At 32.2% G+C, this 21,155-nt stretch overlaps 1 protein-coding gene across 1 annotated transcript; it reads right to left on the bottom strand.

Annotated features, from left to right (window-relative positions):
• Positions 1 to 3,212: 3,212 nt before the first annotated feature.
• Positions 3,213 to 13,026, bottom strand: LOC101262986 (uncharacterized). Its single transcript, XM_004250808.5, has 5 exons — positions 12,353 to 13,026; positions 12,156 to 12,276; positions 5,495 to 5,778; positions 4,344 to 4,571; positions 3,213 to 3,936 (listed from the first exon to the last, which is right to left on the bottom strand). The coding sequence occupies exons 1-5, from the start codon at positions 12,677 to 12,679 to the stop codon at positions 3,421 to 3,423; spliced, it is 1,476 nt and encodes a 491-aa protein (XP_004250856.1). The 5' UTR covers positions 12,680 to 13,026; the 3' UTR covers positions 3,213 to 3,420.
• Between the last annotated feature and the right edge of the window lie 8,129 nt (positions 13,027 to 21,155).

The raw sequence follows: 21,155 nt of genomic DNA on the forward strand, positions 1-21,155 counted from the left end.
CGTGATTTTCAGGCCTTTTTCTCATCTTCTCATTAAGCAAAAGGGCTGATGTGACATCCTTCAACTCAATAGAGTCCTTACCATGTAAAATGGTTGTTGCTAAAGTATCGTAGGAAGATGGCATCGAGTTTAGGAGCACTATGGCTTTATCATCATCCTCGATCCTTACTCCGAGGTTTGCTAGCTGCGTGATTATTCCATTAAGTACATTTAAATGAGACAAAAAAATTGTACCTTCACCCATATGTAGCGCATATAACTACTTCTTTAGGTACAATTAATTTGTCAGCGTTTTGGCCATGTATAGATTTTCTAACTTTGTCAAAATGCCACATGCACTCTCTTCATCGATGATGTTATTAACTACATCATCTGTTAAGTGCAATCTGATTGCACTAGCAGCTTTTTCATCCATTTCTTCCCAATCCTCAAGTTTCATGTATTCGGGCTTTTCGAATTTACTGTCTAGTGCCTTGTGCAAACCCTGTTGGATGAGCAAATCTTTCATTCTTCTCTGCCACGTTGAGAAACCGCTATCACCGTTGAATTTTGCTACCTCGTACTTTACTCCAGACATTTTTTTATTGAGTATAGTACAATAAGTTGCAAAAAATATTTCTATAAATGAGCAGAACCTGTGCTCTGATACCAATTATTAGGAATAAATTCGTAACAGAAATAATATTTGTGGTAATAAAGACAATAAATGCGAAACACAACAATATGGTTAATCAACGAGAATAAAAGAGAAATAATGACACCAAGATTTTACGTGGAAACCCTCCTAAATAAGGGAAAACCACAACCCGAGAGGAGCAACGAATATCACTATAGCAAGGATTTTACACTTGTATGTCTGAGTAAAACTCCAAAGACCACTACACATTCAAAAGAAATAACACTCTTTTGATTTTTCCACTTCACTACAATATCGCTCACACTCTCTATTTTTCCTCACAGATTATTTTCCTCTGTGATGCCTCACTCTTCTTTCTCTCCTTTGTAATTCTTTTTTGGTTCATATTTTAAATGAGCAAGGGCTCTGTATTTATAGGAAAATCTACTCCTAATGATGTCACCAGTGACATCACAAAAAACACAAGATTTCAACCTTTTCACCTATGTAGAAATCTTGCTAAGATTTTAGTTGAAAAAAGAAATGGTGAGTTTGAATTTTGTTGCAGTATTTGTTGACTTTAACAATAAACAACAAACAAAATTCAACCATTTCTGCTATATTTATCTACAATGGGTATGGACTCCACACTACCAGTTATCTATTTTCATTTGTCTGAGGTGATTTAACATTTTTTTTCATGATTTGTAGCTATTGGAAACATTTGATGGAAACCTTATCCTCCAATCAGGCTCCATTCGTTTGAAGGTATAAGATAAGGTTAAAAGCAGTTTGGTGTTTCCTTAAAATGATCCTTTGACATCCATATTTTAGCACAACTATTAGCTTTCCTCAGTCTACCGCAGCAATCCGAAATGAGAATTTAATCTCTACGGAGACTCAGGGGAGAGAAGAGTAAAATAAAAAGTAGTTAGGAGGTCTGATTCTGAAAGTATAAAATGTTGTCTTTGATAAGAAAATTAAAGTTCTTTTATCAACTGTCTGTTTGTAGAAGGGTCTTAGCTACCTATCCTTGATGGAAGCATAATTGAAAAGTTTATGGCTACAAAGGAACAGTTTAGCATACGCACATCAGCAAGCCATGAATTCTTTTAAGTGATTTGTTCCATTTAAGGAAGAGTCTGGGGTTGTTCATAGAGCCTTTTTATCCCCTAGTTCATGCTTCTGTCGTGATATCACGCAGTTACGGATGAATGAGTAACTGGCACATGTGGCATGCAGAGTTCGACTACGGGAGCTCTTTTTCTATATGTTTGCAGAGTTTCTACATTGTGGAATATGCATAATTATTGGAGTTCTTTTTATCCCAAGGTAACAAGTCAGATATTAGTTGTCTACAGACCGTGTTATATACTTTATTGGTCCCAATGTTCCAAACCTGCTTCTGGACAAAAATTGGGAGAGAAAGCTTTTGTTGAAGTAATTGATGTGTCTTCGGATGACGAATTATAACTCTTTCAAGATATGTTGTAGATGTAAACCTTCATCTGATATTGAAAGAGGGACAAGTCCAGAAAAATAGTGTGATTTGATCCATCAGTTGTGGAAATACAATAAATATCTGTCCAGCAAATATTGATCTAACAACATCACATCAACAACTACTAACACCACAACAAAGTTAACCAATGTTAGGGTCCAAGCTGATAGAGCAGTTGAAAACATATCCGATGAAGAAAGCATGACAAAGATATACAAAGGACAACAAAAAATTAACAGTAGAGTGCTTCAGCAATCAGTTTGTGTAAAATGTCAGCAATACTGAAACCCTCTAGGTTAAAAAGCTAAACTTCTTTTCAACAATTCTGTTGCAGTGTGCTACCATCTCATCTATAATCTTAAGTTGCTAGAGAGAGCACACTTTTATTAGTTAATTATATTTTCAACACACCCCCTCATTCTTTTTCATGGGCCAAGCACTTAAAATTTCTTTTTGATATGGATGGGTGAGATTCGATCTCTAGACCTCATCTTTGAGGTGTGTGATCATCTCATCTAAAAGCTTAAGTTGTTATAGATAACACAATTTTATTAGTCAATTATATTCTCAACAAAATTTATTGCTTCTCTGATCATATGTACAAATATTCTTTACATTATTTGATGTTATTCTAAGTAAAATTTGCAGCTAGACAATCTGCTTCAAATAGACTTTGCAGAGAGCATCTTGATATTATCAACATGAAATGTTCCACTAATCAGCTTAAATCTTCGAAGGGGGCTGATAGACATTATGAAGAAACCAGTGGGGGTGACCAGTCATGTCATGACACCACCACTTCCAAATTTTCTACACTGTTGTTTTGGCTGATGAGCTAGAAAGGCCAGCCAAGATGTCTAAGTTATGTGATAAATGAGAAGCTACAGTTGTTCTCTCCTATCAATCATTGTTCTCTAATCAGCAACTTAACTCAGCTATTCTTAGAGTTCAGTTGAAAGAGTTGAGCCACGGGCCTCAGTTGTTCTTAGTGAGGTCATAATCTTCCAGAACTTCCTTAGCCACAACAATTGACAATGCAGAGGAGATGAAGCTTTTGGTATATGTAATGTGTCCGAAGCATTGAGTTATATGACATTCTAGTTGCAATACACTGAGCCTTCCAGTCAGTATGACCTTTAGATATTTTTATCAAGCCAACACAAAGATGAGTTATTTTACAATTCTGACTAAACAGCAAACCTTTGTTACTTTATAAGCTGTTACAAATGCCCCTTAAACTGATCACCCTTAGTTACAAAACTTGCCTTCTTTATGTACAGCAAACAACGTTAAAAGAAAATACTTACACCCAATTATTTGGTAGAGAAAAATCATGGAAGCGAAAAGAAGATTCCCCAGCAGTGTCCCTGACATGCCTTAGTTCTGATTCATCACTCTGACTTCCTATCTCATCTTCAACTTCTAGAGGCAATGGCATCACCTGATTATCATTCGGTTGGCGTGTCAACCGAACTTCAGGTGGCAACGATGGTAGCATAGTCGGGGAAATAGTCCTTGACCGGTTAATCATACCACCATTTGGCACAGGGACAGCACGGTCCCAAAGGAACACGTGCATAAGAATGGGAACCTTTGCATGTCGATGCAAAGACAATTTTTGACTCAGAGAGATGGTGTCAAAGCACCTGACTGCCCCCGTAGGAGCAATGATCCATGGAAGTACCTTTTGGTTGGATATTCTTGATACAACTAAAAGCTTGCACTCTTTCCTTGCTTCTTTGTAAAGATTGCTAAGGCCTGATCTTGATGATGGTGCATCCTCATCACCTTCAGCTACTGATGATATGTGAATAAACCCCTAAAAAGAGAATAATAATGAGAAGTTAAAAACAATGGAATTTGAATGTATGGTTAGCGAGATTTTACGTAATTAAAGTAAATAAATCTCATTCTAACCAGTATGTTCTTGCCTTTAAGATCAAACAAACATTACTATACTACATAATTTTGAGATACTAACATGGTATAATTTTGAATGAACAATTGGTCAAGTTTGGCTTATCAATATGAACTTTATCGTAGCTAGTAAAAATGTGATCTAAGATTATAAAAAATTTCTTCTTGTGCTTTAACATATGACATCTAACTTCTCAAACTGATTAATTGGATACCTTGACATACTAACAAGTTAAATACGTACACTAATGTTGTAAAATAATCAATGTTAAATTGTACGGATCGCGATTGAAGATAGAAATTAGTTACCTCTTCTGTTCTGCTGATAGCAAAACCAAGTTTGACATCATTTTCTTTGATTATAATGTCAATAGGAATCTCTCCTCCAAGTGGGGAAAACCAAAGACGAACTGCTCGAACAACACCAATATCCACTCCATGGTAATCTTCAAAACCATACAAACTTGCATTTGCAAGGTTTGATAAATCAGAAAGTGATCCGGCACTTACAGTGCACGAAGCTGTCTCCCCTGATATCTGAGAGAAAAGAAGTACAGAGGAATGTCAATTACTGTCCTAACTTGTTTTTACATGTTCATATTAATATATTTGCCATTTGTAGCAGAGTTATGATAAAATCTTTAATCAAATTACTGCTGGAGTCCCACATCTTTATATGCTTTTGTATAATCTTCTCCTTGCGCTTTAACTTTTTGGGTTGACTTACACTTAAAATTCATTTCTTTACATGATATCAGAGTCAGACATACCCACCGAATTCACTATTTCTGATGTTAGCCCCTTTAATCTTATATTGCTCGCGCTCCAGATGTTCAGTCCGTGGTTTTAGGCAATTATCCCCTCATGATCCACATTTTTGGGGATTGAGTTAGGGTTGCAAACATGGACTTCAATATTTAAAATACTAGTGGATTAGGTGTTTAGACAATACTTAGTTGAGGTTGAAAAAACCAGTATGGGAAGTTAAAGTTGTATCTGTATGTGAACATAAATTTCATCTAAAAATTAGATATATTTTTTTTATTTTGGGGTTGAGTTAAGCTCAAGATCCTTTTCTTTGCATGGTATCAGAGTTAGGCCAGCCGGATTCATTATTTCTTATATTGCCCACTCACCCACCCCTCCAACCAATCTTATATATTGTCCACATTTCACATGTCCAGTCTTAGGCCAGGGCAATCCTCCCCTCATGTGCTAGGTTTTGGGATTGAGTTAATTAGGCATTAGGACGATATTTAGTTGAGGTTAAAATACCGGTGAATTAGGCGTTTGGACGATATTTAGTTGAGGTTAAATCCCTAAATAAGATATACATAAGTTGGACCGACCAGGAAAGATATAATATGTGAAGTTGAAGTAGTGTGGGAACATAAATTACATTCGAAAAAGAAGATATATTTTTGTTAGTGAAAAGGTAGATCATATGAATGTTAAGGTACCTTGGTAAGTAGAGACTCGGTCTGGATATTCATGAAAACAATGGGAACACCAGAGGCTTGAGAAGCAATGAGCCAAGCATTTGCTCTAGAAAGTGTGTCTTCTAAATCATTATAACCAATTGAAGCTTTGTCTGAGGCTTTTGGCAAGAGAAGTAGTGAGTAAAAGTTGCTTGACTTTGGAACTGCTAGAAACTCATTCATTCTCTTCTCCCATGGATAGCTCACATATCCTTCTTGGAGTGGAGTTCTTGTCAATGCTCCCACCATTCTTGACTTCCTTGAACCTACATATAATCATGTATATATATAAAAAATTGTTAAGGGTAGCTTTGAAGAGAGACACAATAACATGTGTAGGTTGTTAATTATTAGACATGATTCCTATATTTCAATTTTTGTGATCTGAATTCTATTGAGACTCACTTGTTTAAGTGAATTGGCGACAAGACTTGTAGGGATGTAGATCGTGTTTTTTCATCCTTGTAATCAGATATTTTCCACGTAAAAATATTATGTTCTTACTTTATTATACTTCATAATTCCGCATCATAGTAGAAAGGAACAAGTTACGTAACTCGTTCGATCACCCTTTTTTGTGTTATTAATTAGGACGGATGATATCATAAGTAAATCAGACGCTTTGACATAAATATATGTTGGCAAGTCTTTACATCCATAGATATATAGCATATATATTAGTATCCACCTTTTGGTTGTGAGTGTTTATTTGAAATCTTTTTAAAAATAAAGATAATAATATTTTTATATTGATCATGAATCTTCATTTAATTAATCCATCAGGTAACCATAATTTTTCTATTGCATGACACACTTCAATTTGTTGAAAGGATAAACTGTTAGTCCATGTATTGACCTGGTCCGATACTTTAGGAAAGGGTGTAAATAAACTAACCTTTACTTTTGTAGATTTAGGGTATACTTTTTAAAATTAAAACTTGGACGTTTGAATCTAAATATACAAGTGAATGATTAAGATATTATTTCTAGATCAAATCATTAAATTATTAACATGGTTTATTTTACGGCATCTGAATATACTTATATAATTCAAATAAAAAAGAATTAATAAAATAAAATCATTATTTGATTAAAAAATTGAATTATTTAAGCTAGTGATAGTGGACACAGTTTATAGTGGCGGTGGTGATGATTGATGCTAATCCTTTTTTTAGTGGCTGATTATGATGGTGGTGATAATTGTGACGGTGGAGATGGTTGGCGTTGTTACATTATGATGAGCTTGGTAGTGGTGTTGGTAGTTGTAGTGATGAAGGCATGTGTAGTGGTTGGTGATGTGTTTGTGGTAGATGGCTACAATGCTAGTTATGATGATGGAGTGCATAGTTGGTAGTAGAGATTGACCACAATAGTAGTAGTGATTGATAGTGTGGTGGCGTTGGTAGTGATGGTGACCGGAGAAGGTATAGTGGTAAATGATTACGTTGCTAGTTATGATACCGGAGTTAATTTGTTGGTTGTTAGAATTGACTATAGTGGTTGGTAGTAGTGGTGGCGTTGGTAGTGATGGTGACCGGAGAATGTATAGTGATAATTGACTTCGCTGCTAGTTATGATAGCGGAGTTAATTTGTTGGTTGTAAGAATTAACTATAGTGGTGATAGTGGTGATAGAGATGGTAGTGGTTATAGAACGAAGGAGATGGTTGAAGTTGAGATAATTATAATGATGGAGGAGGTAAATGTGGTAGCAGTTCATAGTATTAGCTAGCAACAGTGATGGTTGTGATGAAAGAGGTGGTTGGTGTAGGTAGACGATAATAGCGGTTAGCAATAGTATTTGTGATGGCAAAGGTAGTTAGTGGTGATGGTGATGGTTGTGATGACAGAGGTGGCTTATGGTGATGGATGGTTATTGTGAATATAGTAATGGTGAATATTATCCATACAAGAATATCTCTATGTGATGTAAAGACCTATTTAGAAAAATTAAGGATGTGTTTGGTATGAAGAAAAATGTTTTTCTAGACAATGTTTTTTTGGAAAACAAGTGGATTTCTAACTTATTTTCTCATGTTTGGTTGGTGAGTAGAAAATATTTTTTAATGTTTGGTTGGCGAATGAATTTTTTTCTAGAAAATGTCTTTTATTTTGTGCTTGAGACTAGAAAATACTCTTTAGGAAAATAATTTATAACCCGAAAATCAACCCCGATAATTGATCTAGGACCTAACCCAGATACCGAACTAGGACAAGACCCCGGTGACCATTCCAAAATTCAACATTAAGATTTGACTAAGGACCTAATCTAGACTTTCGACCTTGAAATATTTCTTAAACCATATATATATATATATATATATATATATATATATATATATATATATACAGAAGTACCCCCTCAACCTATGCTCGATTCCCAGAGACACACTTGTACTATGCCAAGGTCCTAACACCCCTGAACTTATTTTATAAGTAATTTTCTATCCATTTTTGACCTGCGCGGCACTAGCTTGAAAGAAAAAGTCAACCAGCGTTGGATCAACAAGATAGTGTCACGTAGGCCGAAAAGGGATATAATATTATCAATAAAATAAGTTCAGGGGGTAATAGAATCTTAGTATAGTATTAGTGTGTTTATGAGATTTCAGGCATAAGTTGAGGGGGTACTTGTGCATTATCCCTATATATATATAAAAAAACTGACAGGGTGTCAAGGTGGGGGAAGGGGGGGGGGGAGTTGATGGGTGATGTAAAAAATGAAATTTAACAAATTTAAAATTTTTTCAAAAATAATTTCGATCATGAGTGGCGGTTGGGGGATTGGTTGGGGTTGGAGAGAGGGATTAGGGATGAGTGAAAATTAAAAATTTAAAAATATGAAGTATCTAACAAAATAATTTTTTTAAAAAAAATTGACGGGTGAGGGTGGGGTTAGGGATGACATAAAAAATAAAAAAATTAAGATTTGAAATACTTTTCAAAAATCATTTAAAAAAATTGACGGAGGTTCCATGGTTAGGGGTGATGGGGTGGCATAAAAAATGAAAAAAAATTAAATTTAAAACTTTTTAAAAAATTAAAGAAGGGGGATATTGATCTTTTCTTTAAAATTGAAATATTTTATAATTGATGGATTGGGGAAGGGGGGCTCTGCCATGACTCTCTGTACAATCAACCCGGTCTATCTGCATTTAGGGAGTAGGGCATGCAACAAAATCGAGGGGTACGGGTGGGGTAAATTAAAAATAACTTTTTGTGGGTATTTTGGTGTGTTTGTGGGTGGGGGGGGGGGGTATAAAATGGGTTATTTTTTGAAAAAAAAAGATGGAGAGCCATGGATAGGGGTAGCGTAAAAAATAATCTTTTTAATAGTTAGAATATTTTCTTCAATTTTTTTTTTGATGGGAGGGGGGGGAGGGGGGTAGCAGAGGGTTGCATAAAAAATGAAAAATTGAGGGGAGGGGGTCAAGGTATAAGGGTGAGGTAAAAAATGAAATTTTAAAAATTTCTAATATTTTCCAAAATAATCTTTTGTGGGGGTAGGGGTGATAAGAGTTGTGTGAGGTAAAAAAAGTTTTTAAATTTGAAATATTATTCAAAGTAATTTTAAAATTTTTATTTTTTTTGTTTGGAGAGGGGAGGGTTGGGGTTGATTTGGGTGTATGGGTAAAAAATATTAGAAATTTAAAAATAAGATTTTTTTTTAAAAAAAAAATTATGGATGGGGAGGGATGAGTACGAAGTACAATGGAGGGTCGGGTGCGGAATACTGAGTAGGGTAAGAAAAAAATATTGAAGGATGAAATAGACTTCTGGAAAATGTTTTTTTTTAATCTTTAAAGGGATGTTCTTTAAATTTGAGGAAAATAAGTTCATTTGAAAAACATGTAAGAAAACCATTAAAAAAAATTCATACCGAACATACCCTAGGTGTTAAAATTTTAATAAAAATACAACGTCTGAACCATTCAGATTCAACTCTTCGTTAAATGCAAACAAATGAGGTCATTTGAATAGACGTGGAACTACCATGGCATCACCATTACCACCACCGGTCCACCACTACCACCATCAGCACTTACACCTCTCTCTATAACTTCTCCTATATATTCCCTTTCTCTTAATTTATGTGACATTTTTCGTTTTTTAAAATTCAAAAGTTTAAGTTTGAATAGAAATTTACGCATTGAATCTTTAATTTTTTAAAAATGAAATTTATATATTTGTAAACTATGTAAAAAGTAATATATAAGCATAATAATTGATAATTCAAAATATTTAAAAAATCTATTTAAAAAAAAAACTTACCATCAAAAACAGATTGGTATGAATTGAAAATTCAAAAACTGTCCTATAAAATGGCGAGGGAGTAATACATATTATTAGGGAAAATACCCGTAATGGTCACGAATAATAATTCTCAATTATAACTTTTCCTCCCCTTCTCCCTTTGATTTATCAGCCCGTAACTCACTGACTTTATAAGCAACCAATTAGTAATTTATATATTTGCTGAAACAGGTTATTTTTATTAATGCTAAGAAAAAACTACAACAATAGTACAACAAAATCTAAATAATTTGTTTTTAATCTACTACTAATGAAACTAGAATATGTTTGTAAATTAGTTTACTAATATTCATTTGTCAAGCATATATTATATATCTATATCTATATCCATATCTATATCTATATAGTGATTCATTGGCACAATTGTACCTCTTTCTCTGGGCAAATCATTTCCCCTCCACTAGGACCACAACTCCCACATCCGAATAGCATTAACTTTTAAAAAAAATGAATTAGAAAAAATTCAATCAAGCTCGATATTTATACTATTAAAATAAATATATGATATGTATTTGCACTTAATTTTTATTTTATTTAACAAAAGTTAAATCCTACATTTTCATCTTATTGTATTATTTGATCCTCATAAATTAATATATTTTGATATATCTTTTCCATATATCTTAAATTTTGTGGTCCTATATTTTCCGTTCTTTAATCTTATTAAGAAGTTATTATGTACCTATCAAAACTAGGTCATTCCAAGTAAACAAATATAGTTTAATGGATCAATCTTTGTCAATGTGACTATGCAAGAACCGAATAAAAATTGAGAAATTAGACAAACACCTAGTCAAAGGGCCTAACAAGCCATAACAAATCTTAAAAATGATTTTTTTCTTAAAACTAATCGTTTAACAACAAAAACAAAAGGCCATGAAAATGATGTCTTTTAAAAATTTATTTGAAGACATTGTATATTCCAACAAGTTTTCTTGATTTTCAATTTTCAAAATATAACATAAGCACTTCACATATATTCAGCAATCAAGTACAGTCACTTTCCAATGTATTTTTTTTTATAGAAGTACACCCTCAGCTAAAAATAAATGTTCATTAATATTTGTCATTTTATCAAATCAATGTATAAATGATATAATTTTTTCTTATTTTACCCTTTGGTTTCAACAGTTTTAAAAATATGCATTTAACTAACATTGAAATACTAAGTAATTAATTAATATTCATTGATAAAATTAATTAATTAAAATAAATAAATTTATATTCATTTACTAAAAAATTGACTTCGAGAGAATACTGAACTGGCCGAGACTGGCTCGAGGGCTCTAAAGCAGCTCCAAGTTAATCATTTTAAGTGTGTACTTTGTACGTGTGCTTTCCATGTGTGTACTATGTAGTACTACAATAATATGGTGGTGTTGACATTTTGGGTACATTATTTGGCTGATTTTATATATATATATATATATATATATATATATATATATATATATATATATATATATATATATATATATATATAATGGTGACTGAGATGCTAATTTAGATTTATATTTTCCTTTAGAAGTACTCTCGGCTTCTATTTATATATTGTCGTTACTAAAAAAATGTTCTTTAATTAATATTGTGATTTGACAAAATTAATTCATAAATGATACTTTTTTTCCTATTATATTCTTGAGAATTATTAGTCTTAAAATTATACATTTAATCAACATAGAAAAATTAAATAATTAATTCATATTCATTGGTCAAATAAATTAATCAAAACAAATTAATTCATGTTCATTTATTGAAAATTTAATTTGAAAAGAAAATTAAATGAGTATATAATACTCTCTCTCTCTATTACTTGTTCATTTTTGGTTTGACATACCTATTTAATATAATAATTGATATAGTAAATTTATCATTTATCTATATTAATTGATAGAATTTCAAAATCAATTTACTTATTAAAGAGGTTCTACGTTTTTTCAAAAAATATTTACTCATTGAATAAATTAAGAATGTAATCTGTAAAAATATATTATCTTTTCTTGATTTGTCAAAAATAAAAAATAAAAAATAAAAAAAGTCAAGATTGAATAAGTAAAAAGGGACCAAGGAAATAAGAAATTTACCTCGTTTCTTAAAAATCTAAAATAGAAAATAATGACAACTAAATATGAACGAATGGAGTAATATATTAAGAAGAGGAAAAATATGCAAAATGAAAATGTGTGGAAAGAAAACAAGTTGCACATATATATGGGCAAGTGCAAGCAAAACAAAAGAATAGTAGTACCACCACCAACAAAATTAAAAAAATACCTATGTAAGAAAGAGTCAAACAAAAAGAAAAGTCAACATTAATGGAAAATGTGTACCTTGCAATTCCAAACACTCCATTTCCGTCCGATCAACAAAACCAACGGCATAATTTGGATCATCAATAGCTCTAAGCATATAAGTTTTCCTTCCGCCAAATTCATTTGGAACGATACATGCCTGTTCAAACATAATATAATATAATTAACTAAAAATTCATATGTATATTTTTCTCTTTGATAAAATGTTCAAATACCTGTAACTCAGTGAATAATTCATCGTCAGATTGAGATCCACGTCTAACACGAACAATAATAGAAGTTTCCTTAGCCTTGAATGAATTATGCATGATCTTTTGTATACCACTTTTGCCATTTTTGAATGGTGATCGAACAATCATGTTACCTATTCGAAGTTCCTCCACGATATCCCCCGTTATCAACATGTTTCCAGTCCATTCATCGCCTTTTGAACTTCCTTTTAAGCATTGGATCGATAACACTAGCAACGATGATGATGACCTTGATGTTGTTGAGTATGAAGAATTTGTGCTTCCTGATGAGTTTGAACGTTCCATGGGCATTTCTTTAGTTTTTGTCAAAGTGTCAAAAATAGGAATTTTTTTTTGAGGTTTTCTTGGAGAAGTTTAGGGAAGAAAATATATTATAATGATAAGAGGAAAGATCTAGGAAAATAAGGTGGTTTTTACTTTTTTTAATTGAAAAGCTTATCACTAAATTCCTTGAACAAAAAAAAAGAAAAGGTAGTTGAGGTTTGATTTGGAGAAATTTAGGAACAAGATTTTTGAGGGAGAAAATAGAGAGGGGAATAATAATATCTAGGTGAAGGACTAAAGGGGTCAAATATTTATGGAGGAGTTGGGAAATTAAATTTCATTACGTAAATGCACTTTACTTTCTTGGAAGTCATAAAAGTCTTCTTTAGTTTTTTAGTATGTTTTTATATGTCAAATGATTTGAAGTGACAATTCTTCTTTCCCAATTGTTGGGTATAAAAAAAAAATTAAAAAAAATTAATTGTTGGGTATAACTATTCGCTATTTTTAGAACTTATTCAATTAATTAATTTGAATTCACATTATACAAAACTATTTTCTCTGTCCGGTATTATTTGTCATTATTTTTATTTTTAGAATCAAATTATAAAAATTTTGACTAATATTTAAGATGTATTTTTTCATCATATTAATATATAAAAAAATGCAATTTATATTACTTTTCATATAATTTTAGAATATCTAATTTTTTTGTTTAAAATATCAAATTAATATGATCTAATTTAAATTTGAAAATTAGTAACTTTGACTTTTGAAAAGCTCAACATGATAAACAATTCGGGATGGAGGGAGTAAATTTTAAAGTATTTTCTTTAAGAAAATTTTTCATTTTTGGATTTTGAACTTAATAGTTCTTACTTTTTTCATTTCAAAATGAGTGAATTATTGAACCTTTTTTTAGGGAAAATACATCAAATCCCCCTGACCTTGACAACAAAATTCACTATAATAGTTTAACTATACGGACGTTTAAATATCTCATTTAACATCTTTGAACTGTGAATCCTGATACCACTCTCACCCGCCACATCGTAGCCATGTAAGCACCATGTCATTAATTTTTAGTTTTTTTTGCTTATTCACCCTTTTGTTTTCTTAAATTCATTACACTAATCAATTAATTAAAAATACATTTAAAATCAAAAGTGTCACATCTTCTTCAACCTCTTCTCTTCTACCCCCCTCCCCCTTTCTTCTTTCTTGATTTTCACCATTTTCAACCTTCACTAGCTTCTTTTTTTTTTTCTGAATTTTCTTCTTTCAATGGTTATTTTCTTCTTCAACATTCATCAATACTTACTTTTTCTTCTTCGGACCGTCTCTCTTCCACAAATTTTTCCATTGGAGAATAATATTTTTTGAATATTATTTTTTCTTAACAACTTAAATGAAAAATGAAGATTGTGTAAAAAAGATGATAGGCCCACATTATTTTGCATCACAACTAATAGAATTTAAAATGGGTTACTTGGAATTAAAGAAAGTTTGCATTCAATAAATATGAATTGGGTGTTGTTTTTGTGATTAATGAAGGACGTGTGAGGTGAACGATGAAGATGAAGGAAAAATTTTAATATGAAAGAAGAAAGGTATAAGGAGTGCTTCAATGGAGAAGAAGACATTTGGGGAAGTCAACAAAATAAATAGAAAACAAAATTAAATATTTTTAAAAAGTAATTGAACCCACAAATTCCATTTACTTCTAAAAAAAGAAATTTCACATTCTTTTAACTTTAACTTGTAAAATTTTTTTAAAAAGTATTAGTTAGATATTGGCTAGTAAAAAAATGACATGTGTATGACTTTATCTTTCAATTTTTAATTTTTTTTATTATTTCTCGTGCTTTAAGGAGAGTGACTACACTCACTTTGCCACGTCAGCCTTAGGGTGGTATTTAATTAGTTCAGAATTGTTAAGGGGGGTATTTAAACGCTCGTAAAGTTAAAGTACTAAAGTGAGTTTTGCTGCCAAGTTCAGGGGGGATTTGATGTATTTTTTTTTCTTTTTATAATTTAAAATAACTTAAATGTGCAAAGCTCATGAGAGTTGTTGGAAATTTCTTCCATTCTCTTTCCCTCATTGACATTTTCTAAGTGATAATTTCAAGAGAGTTAATTGTTTATATTTATGAATTTACTTTGAATTATTTATATTTTCAAGAATAGTTTGAGAATAACTATGTATTCAAGAAGTGATCACATGCATCTCGTCAATCTCCTTCGTGATTGAATCATGGTGAAAATCATTTACATATTTGAATTTTACTTTAGAAATCAAACTATCTCCTCAATTTTGAGAAATAGTAACCCCACCTTTTTTCCTAGTTGACTTTCTAAATGTTTATTCTACCCTTACATTATCAACTTGTATCTGTTTTATACTTCTTTAAAATTATTGTATTTTTGTTATTTAATTTATATATAGAAATCCTATAAAATATAAACTTTGTTCAAAAAAAGAAAAATTAAATATTGATTCAGTGTATAAGCTAATGTCATTTTATATTGAAACAAATGAATAAAACATCAAAAAGATATTAATTTTAACGGAATTTATAATATGATAATCTTATAAACTTATTTCGATGCAAGTATACAAAAATAATTAATAACAAATAAAGATATAGTTCACAGTAATTTCTTTAGAACTATCTATTTAAATAAAATTAAAATTAAAATTTTAGTATCCATATCCTCAACTAGGTGTGCATAAGTAGACACTTAAACTTGTATAAAGTTGTATAAGTAGATACATGTGTCTTTTATGACAGTTCACGTGAGATACACTCGAACTAATCTACAATTTATGCACATCCACAGTTGAAGGCTATAGATGTGAACTGAGTTTTTCAAAGCGTATCAATCTTTTGTTTCCCCTTCCCTCCCCCAAAATCTTTCTTCATAATTAATAAGGCCCGCGTGAAACATGAAGAACTAAGCAACTAATGTCGTGGAGAATATTAAACCTTATAACGTCAATGAAGTAAGGATTGTGTATGTTTTAACTGAGCCAAGTTAAAAGGCACATTAATGTATTTGTAACACCCCAAAGATTTCTAAGCTAAGAACTGAATCATTTTGTAATATACTTCGCAACTCTACTCTTAAAATCTGGATCTTTTTCGTAAGTATATGAGATTGAACTGGATGATGTCCTACTTGCTCATGTATTTTAATGTCCTTTACCAAGTGTATCAAGGGTATCAAAAGTGAGCTAAGGTCATAGGAGACATCAAAAACCAAACCAAGTTCAAAATATTCGTATCAACTATTTTCTCGCATGAGTTCATATAAAGGTCAACTTCAAATGATCTTAACACATATTGAATTAGGAGGCCCACAACCTAACAAATTAATAATCCGAGTCTTGTATCCATTTCTACCCAAATTTTTCTTATTTTGAGTTCGGCGTTAAAAATTATGAATGTTTTACTGAAACATTTTTGGGTTGAGAAATTTGTCGAGGACACCTGCTCATTTGGTGACGTCCCAAATAGGTTGGCAAATAACCGAATTAGCTTATCAAAGTGTCCTAAAAATCCTAAATCTCTATATATTTTGGCAATCTAAAGTCCATTTTGGCGAACCACTGAATGTTTTGGTGACGGGACATTTAGGTTATCAATTTAGCCGATCAGATTCATTAAAAGGTCGTTTTTTCTTCTTCTTACGTTTGTAGAAGGATATTATTGACATTCTACCCTCAAATAACTTCCCTAAGTACATTTTATAACCTAATATCATCATTATAAGTATAGAAACTATCCAAATAAAAAATTATCTTTCTTCCGAAGATCAAAAACTCCAAGAAAAGGATTTTTCCAATTATTGAAGATCTAAAATTTCCAAGTTCCATGTTCAAGATTCTCTTCAAGATACCTAAGGTTTTCAATCAAGTAACTTTTCCACACTCCATCTTTCAAGATTTTCATCAAGTTTCTCCAAGAACATTGTTCTTCTAGATATGTTCGGTTATTCTTAGTGATGGACTGAGTTCATCATGCCTTACATCTAAATTCAGTTAGTAAGAGTTAAATTCCATATTCTACTCAAATTTTCATGATTTTCCTTGAATTTGAATTGTGTTCTTATTTCGAGTTTGATTTTCTAATTATGAGATTTTGATATTTTATATTGATATCCTTGAGCTGTGGTTCATAGTATTTTTCGCATTAATCCTAGTTGATGAGATTTTTATTGAAAGTCTTTATGAATTTACTTCCATGCATCGATTTTTTGAGTTTTAAAGTGAGTTCAAGAGTATTTCGAAATATCCTTTGAGAAGAGTTACGGGAACATGAATGATTCCAAGAATACTATTTTCACATTGCGAAAATAAATGCTATGTTTAAGAATAACATAAAATGTTTTCAATAATATTTCAGCTAGATAAAGAGAAGTTCAGTTCCCCGATAAAGAGAGTATTATTTTTCACATTAAAAAGAGAGTACTATTTCCAGAAAAGTACAAAGTGTTTTCAAAGTATTTCAGAAAGATTGAGTATACTTCAGTGCCTCTTAAAGAGGTCTTTTTGAGTGATTATTTCAACCCAATGAGTATTTTACATAAGCATAGAGTTATATATTTTGGAAGTAATATTGAGCAATGATTTGGGAGAGAGTTCATATGAATCAAAACCTCTACAACATACGTAGCTAGCATCGATAGGATCGTACCTCAAGATGCGCAACTCTTCACTTGGCTCAGGAAGGATTTTTAGTGGATCCATCAGTTCAGTTATGTTCTACACTCCCGTAAGGTATAAGACGACTCTGAAAATGTGGGTAAGACATTGTGTCATCACGAGTCTCATAGTGATGGTTGTCGGTTAGAAAAACCCCTCAGTGTGTTTGTGTGTGTGTGTTTGTGTGTGTGTGTGTATATATATATATATATATATATATATATATATATATATATATATATATATATATATATATATATAGATAAATCCTCATTAAATAATTTATACTATTCTTCAATTGAGCTACATTCGGCCTTTCAGTTTTGTTATTTGTTTTAGTCTGCCTTATTACATACTCGTACATTCAATATACTAATGTCATTCAACCTACATCCTTTCATGATGTATATTCAAGTACTTTAGATGATCAACTTGCGTTCTATTAAGATCACACCATATGATCATTAGCTTTTGATGAGACATTCTTGCTTTCAGAGGTGTAACACCTCATAATTCAGAAAAGGAAATAACGATAATATATTGATTACTAGTTTAAGTCCACAAGACCAGTCTAAAGTTCATAGAATGTTCTATTATTCGTAGACTAGTCTCGTAAAAAGTGAGAAAATATATTTTTGAAATCAGTCCTAGTAACTATTCTTTGACTGACCATGATGGTCCATTGAATGGACTACAGACCATAGGAAGGTCCCATAAAAGGGCCCCAAACTTAGTAAAATTTTGATTTGAACGTTGAGGTCTACAAATGGTGTCTACGGACCGTACGAGGTTCAATAGTCAATAGAATTGTGTCTTAGGATATAATGTAAATTTTAGGCCCTAGTCATTCAACCTACGGTTTACCACTATGGTCCATAGGTTGCAAGTCCAGGGTCTGTCGATAGTTGTTTTTAAAGGGTATTTGGGTTTTTCTTATGCACCTAATACCTATACCACACCATTTTGCCTATAAATATGAAATATAATCCCCGAATTTCCTCTCAAATGTTTTCTCTCCAAAGCTCTCAAAGATTCCAGGGTTCTTCATGTTAATTTCTCATTTCTTCATCAATATATTTCATTTGAAAAATGCCTTAACATTATTTATTGATTTGATGAATATGGTTTTAAATAATTTGTCATGCCTCGAGCCTACATCTTGGGCGGGACTGACACTCGGTGATCATTGCTAGCCTCGAGCGAACCCTTGACTTACACAACTCAGCGGAAGACTCAACTTAACTCAATATAGAATTGGAAAAGTTCTCATAAAATAACTTTAAATACTGTCTTGGACAAATCGACACTTAGGTCTAAAATATAGATTCTGAAATAAAGAGATACAATTCAACTACTAACTACTCATCTATGAAGTCTCTAAACTGACGTCGATGAATGTTGGGAAAAACCCCAACAACATTCTATTGCACTAACTAGAAAGCAATAAAAGGATCCTCTGGAATACAAGGAGGCTCATCATTGACTCGGGAGCTCAAACTCGATCAACGAAGATCTATGTGCTGATCCTGGTTACCTGCGTCCGCATCATAAGAAGATGCAGGTCAACTGACATTAGTATATTGAATGAATGAGTATGCGAGTTTAAATGCTAAAAGACAACTACTATGCTTGAAAAGGAGTAATAATGAACTTACCTTGTCTCTGCTCAACTCAAGAAGTCATAACTCAATATAAATGAGTTAACACATATGCAATATAAGGAAAACTTGTAAAATAGTGAAAACTTAATTCATTAAATATAAAAACAATAATAAACTCTACTTTACTTATAAACGGAAGTAATATAATTTTTGTGGGAGAGTCACTGACTGACAACTATCATTATAAGCCTAAGTGATGGTATAATTTATTACCCCACGTTGCAAGAGGACCGCTCTATACCTTATCGTCGGTATAGAACCTGAACTACTAAGTGGATCCACTAGTCTATGCTAAAAGCACTAAGGAATCATCCAAAAAGTAATATCATTTATCTCTCTATGTTGGCTACATGGTTTATGGAGACTTGAGTTAATATGAACTCGTGTCACCTATTGGTTCTCAATACTACTCCCAAAATACTTAGCTCATATGTTCTTAAAACAACTTCTTCTCTAGTTTAAGATAATTACTGAAACGTAGCTTCAAAAAGCTTTCTTGGAAATCATAGTTTGCTTTCTCTTGTAATAAACTAGCCATAGGCTCTGTGGAAGTCCAGATTCCTTTCTTTCTCAAAAATTTGAAATTTTTTTGCTTAAACTGTTAGGGACTACTTAGTTCCCTTATAACTCTTGAGAAGTGAACTCAACTTGTTGCTCTTTGCTGAACTTGAAACTTAACTTTTAGGGAATATTTAGTTCCCTTATAGCTTTTGAGAAGTCTACTCAACTCTTTTACTATTTTCTCAACTCATTGCTTGAACCTTAAAAAAAGTAAAATGATGGTTTAAAACTCTTGAATGCTTTAGGAACTTACTTTGACTTGTTTTTTTTAACTTTTAGACTTGACTCTTAACTTCTTTGACTTTGATATTAACTTCCATTGAATTAGATTATGGGTTAAAGGATCATGATATCATGTTTATGGATGATTTCGTGATATTTAGATGTACTTTAGAGTGTTTGAATCAACTAGGAATAATAGGTACATCATTTAGGAACTAGTACGAAAAGATGGGGGAGAAATGGGACCTCCAGGTGACCTTGGATCTCTGAGAGGCATAGGGCGCCAGAGCGTGACGACAGAGGCTTTCCTCAGACGCTCTGGCTGGCACGGTACTCCATAGTCTGACGGACAGAGTCTGTCATGTGGGGCTCTGGTAGGAGCGGCGCTCCAGGGTCTGTTAGACGGATATTTTGACTTTTCTTCTTCGATTTTCAACTCTAAACCTTCCAAACTTCCAAGGATCTTCTTCCAAATACTTAGGATAACTATTATACTCAATAACCAATATTTTAGACTCATAAAAGAGCCCTGAATCACGAACCAAAAGCACTTAAGGTACACTACAACTCTACCAACAATGATTCAACAATTGTTCATTAAGAACTTCAGGATTAATTTTTCAATCAATACAAAACTTGATGAATTAAAGATGTTGGTGTGTGGATGAACAACCCAACACATAAATATCTCAGAAACCTCGATAGGTATCACCCCCGACGAATTCCACTAGTGAAACATTAGTGTTCTTGACGAATTATCGATCTTCCTCTTTTCTTCTCTTTTCTCCCAAGTCGTAAGCGTTCTCAACTTTTCTAAAACTGAATTGGTACTTATTTTAACCCTAATAAAACCGTAAAATGAATTAGTAAATACTAGGGTGAAAAAACTACTTTTACCCTTACTAAAATCCGGATTGAACTTTCCTTTGCCATCCAACTTTCGAAAGGCATATATCCCTCATACGACATCGAAATGTGCAAACTTGGCGCTTTTGGAAAGATATTACCAAGGTCTTTCCAACCATTTAACGAAATCACCCTAACTCTTCCAGAGCAGGGATTAATGGTCGTTTGAAAATGACCAAAAAATCACAATGATATATTTGTGACTATGTTTATCGATAATATGTTGATTTACTCAAGGAGTGAGAATGAACATGTCGAGCATTTGAGGATTGTGTTGTAAATTCTTAAGGACCGTGAATTGTATGTTATGTATAGCAAATGTGAGTTTTTGTTAAGGTACATTTCTTTCCTTGTCCGTATTTTCTTCGGTGAGGTATTCGAGTTGATCCTAAGAAGACCGAGGTGGTTAAGAATTGTCTTATACGTTTGTCCACATTTGATGTATAAA

This window comes from Solanum lycopersicum, chromosome 11 (assembly GCF_036512215.1).
Source record: "Solanum lycopersicum chromosome 11, SLM_r2.1".
Classification (NCBI taxonomy): domain Eukaryota; kingdom Viridiplantae; phylum Streptophyta; class Magnoliopsida; order Solanales; family Solanaceae; genus Solanum; species Solanum lycopersicum.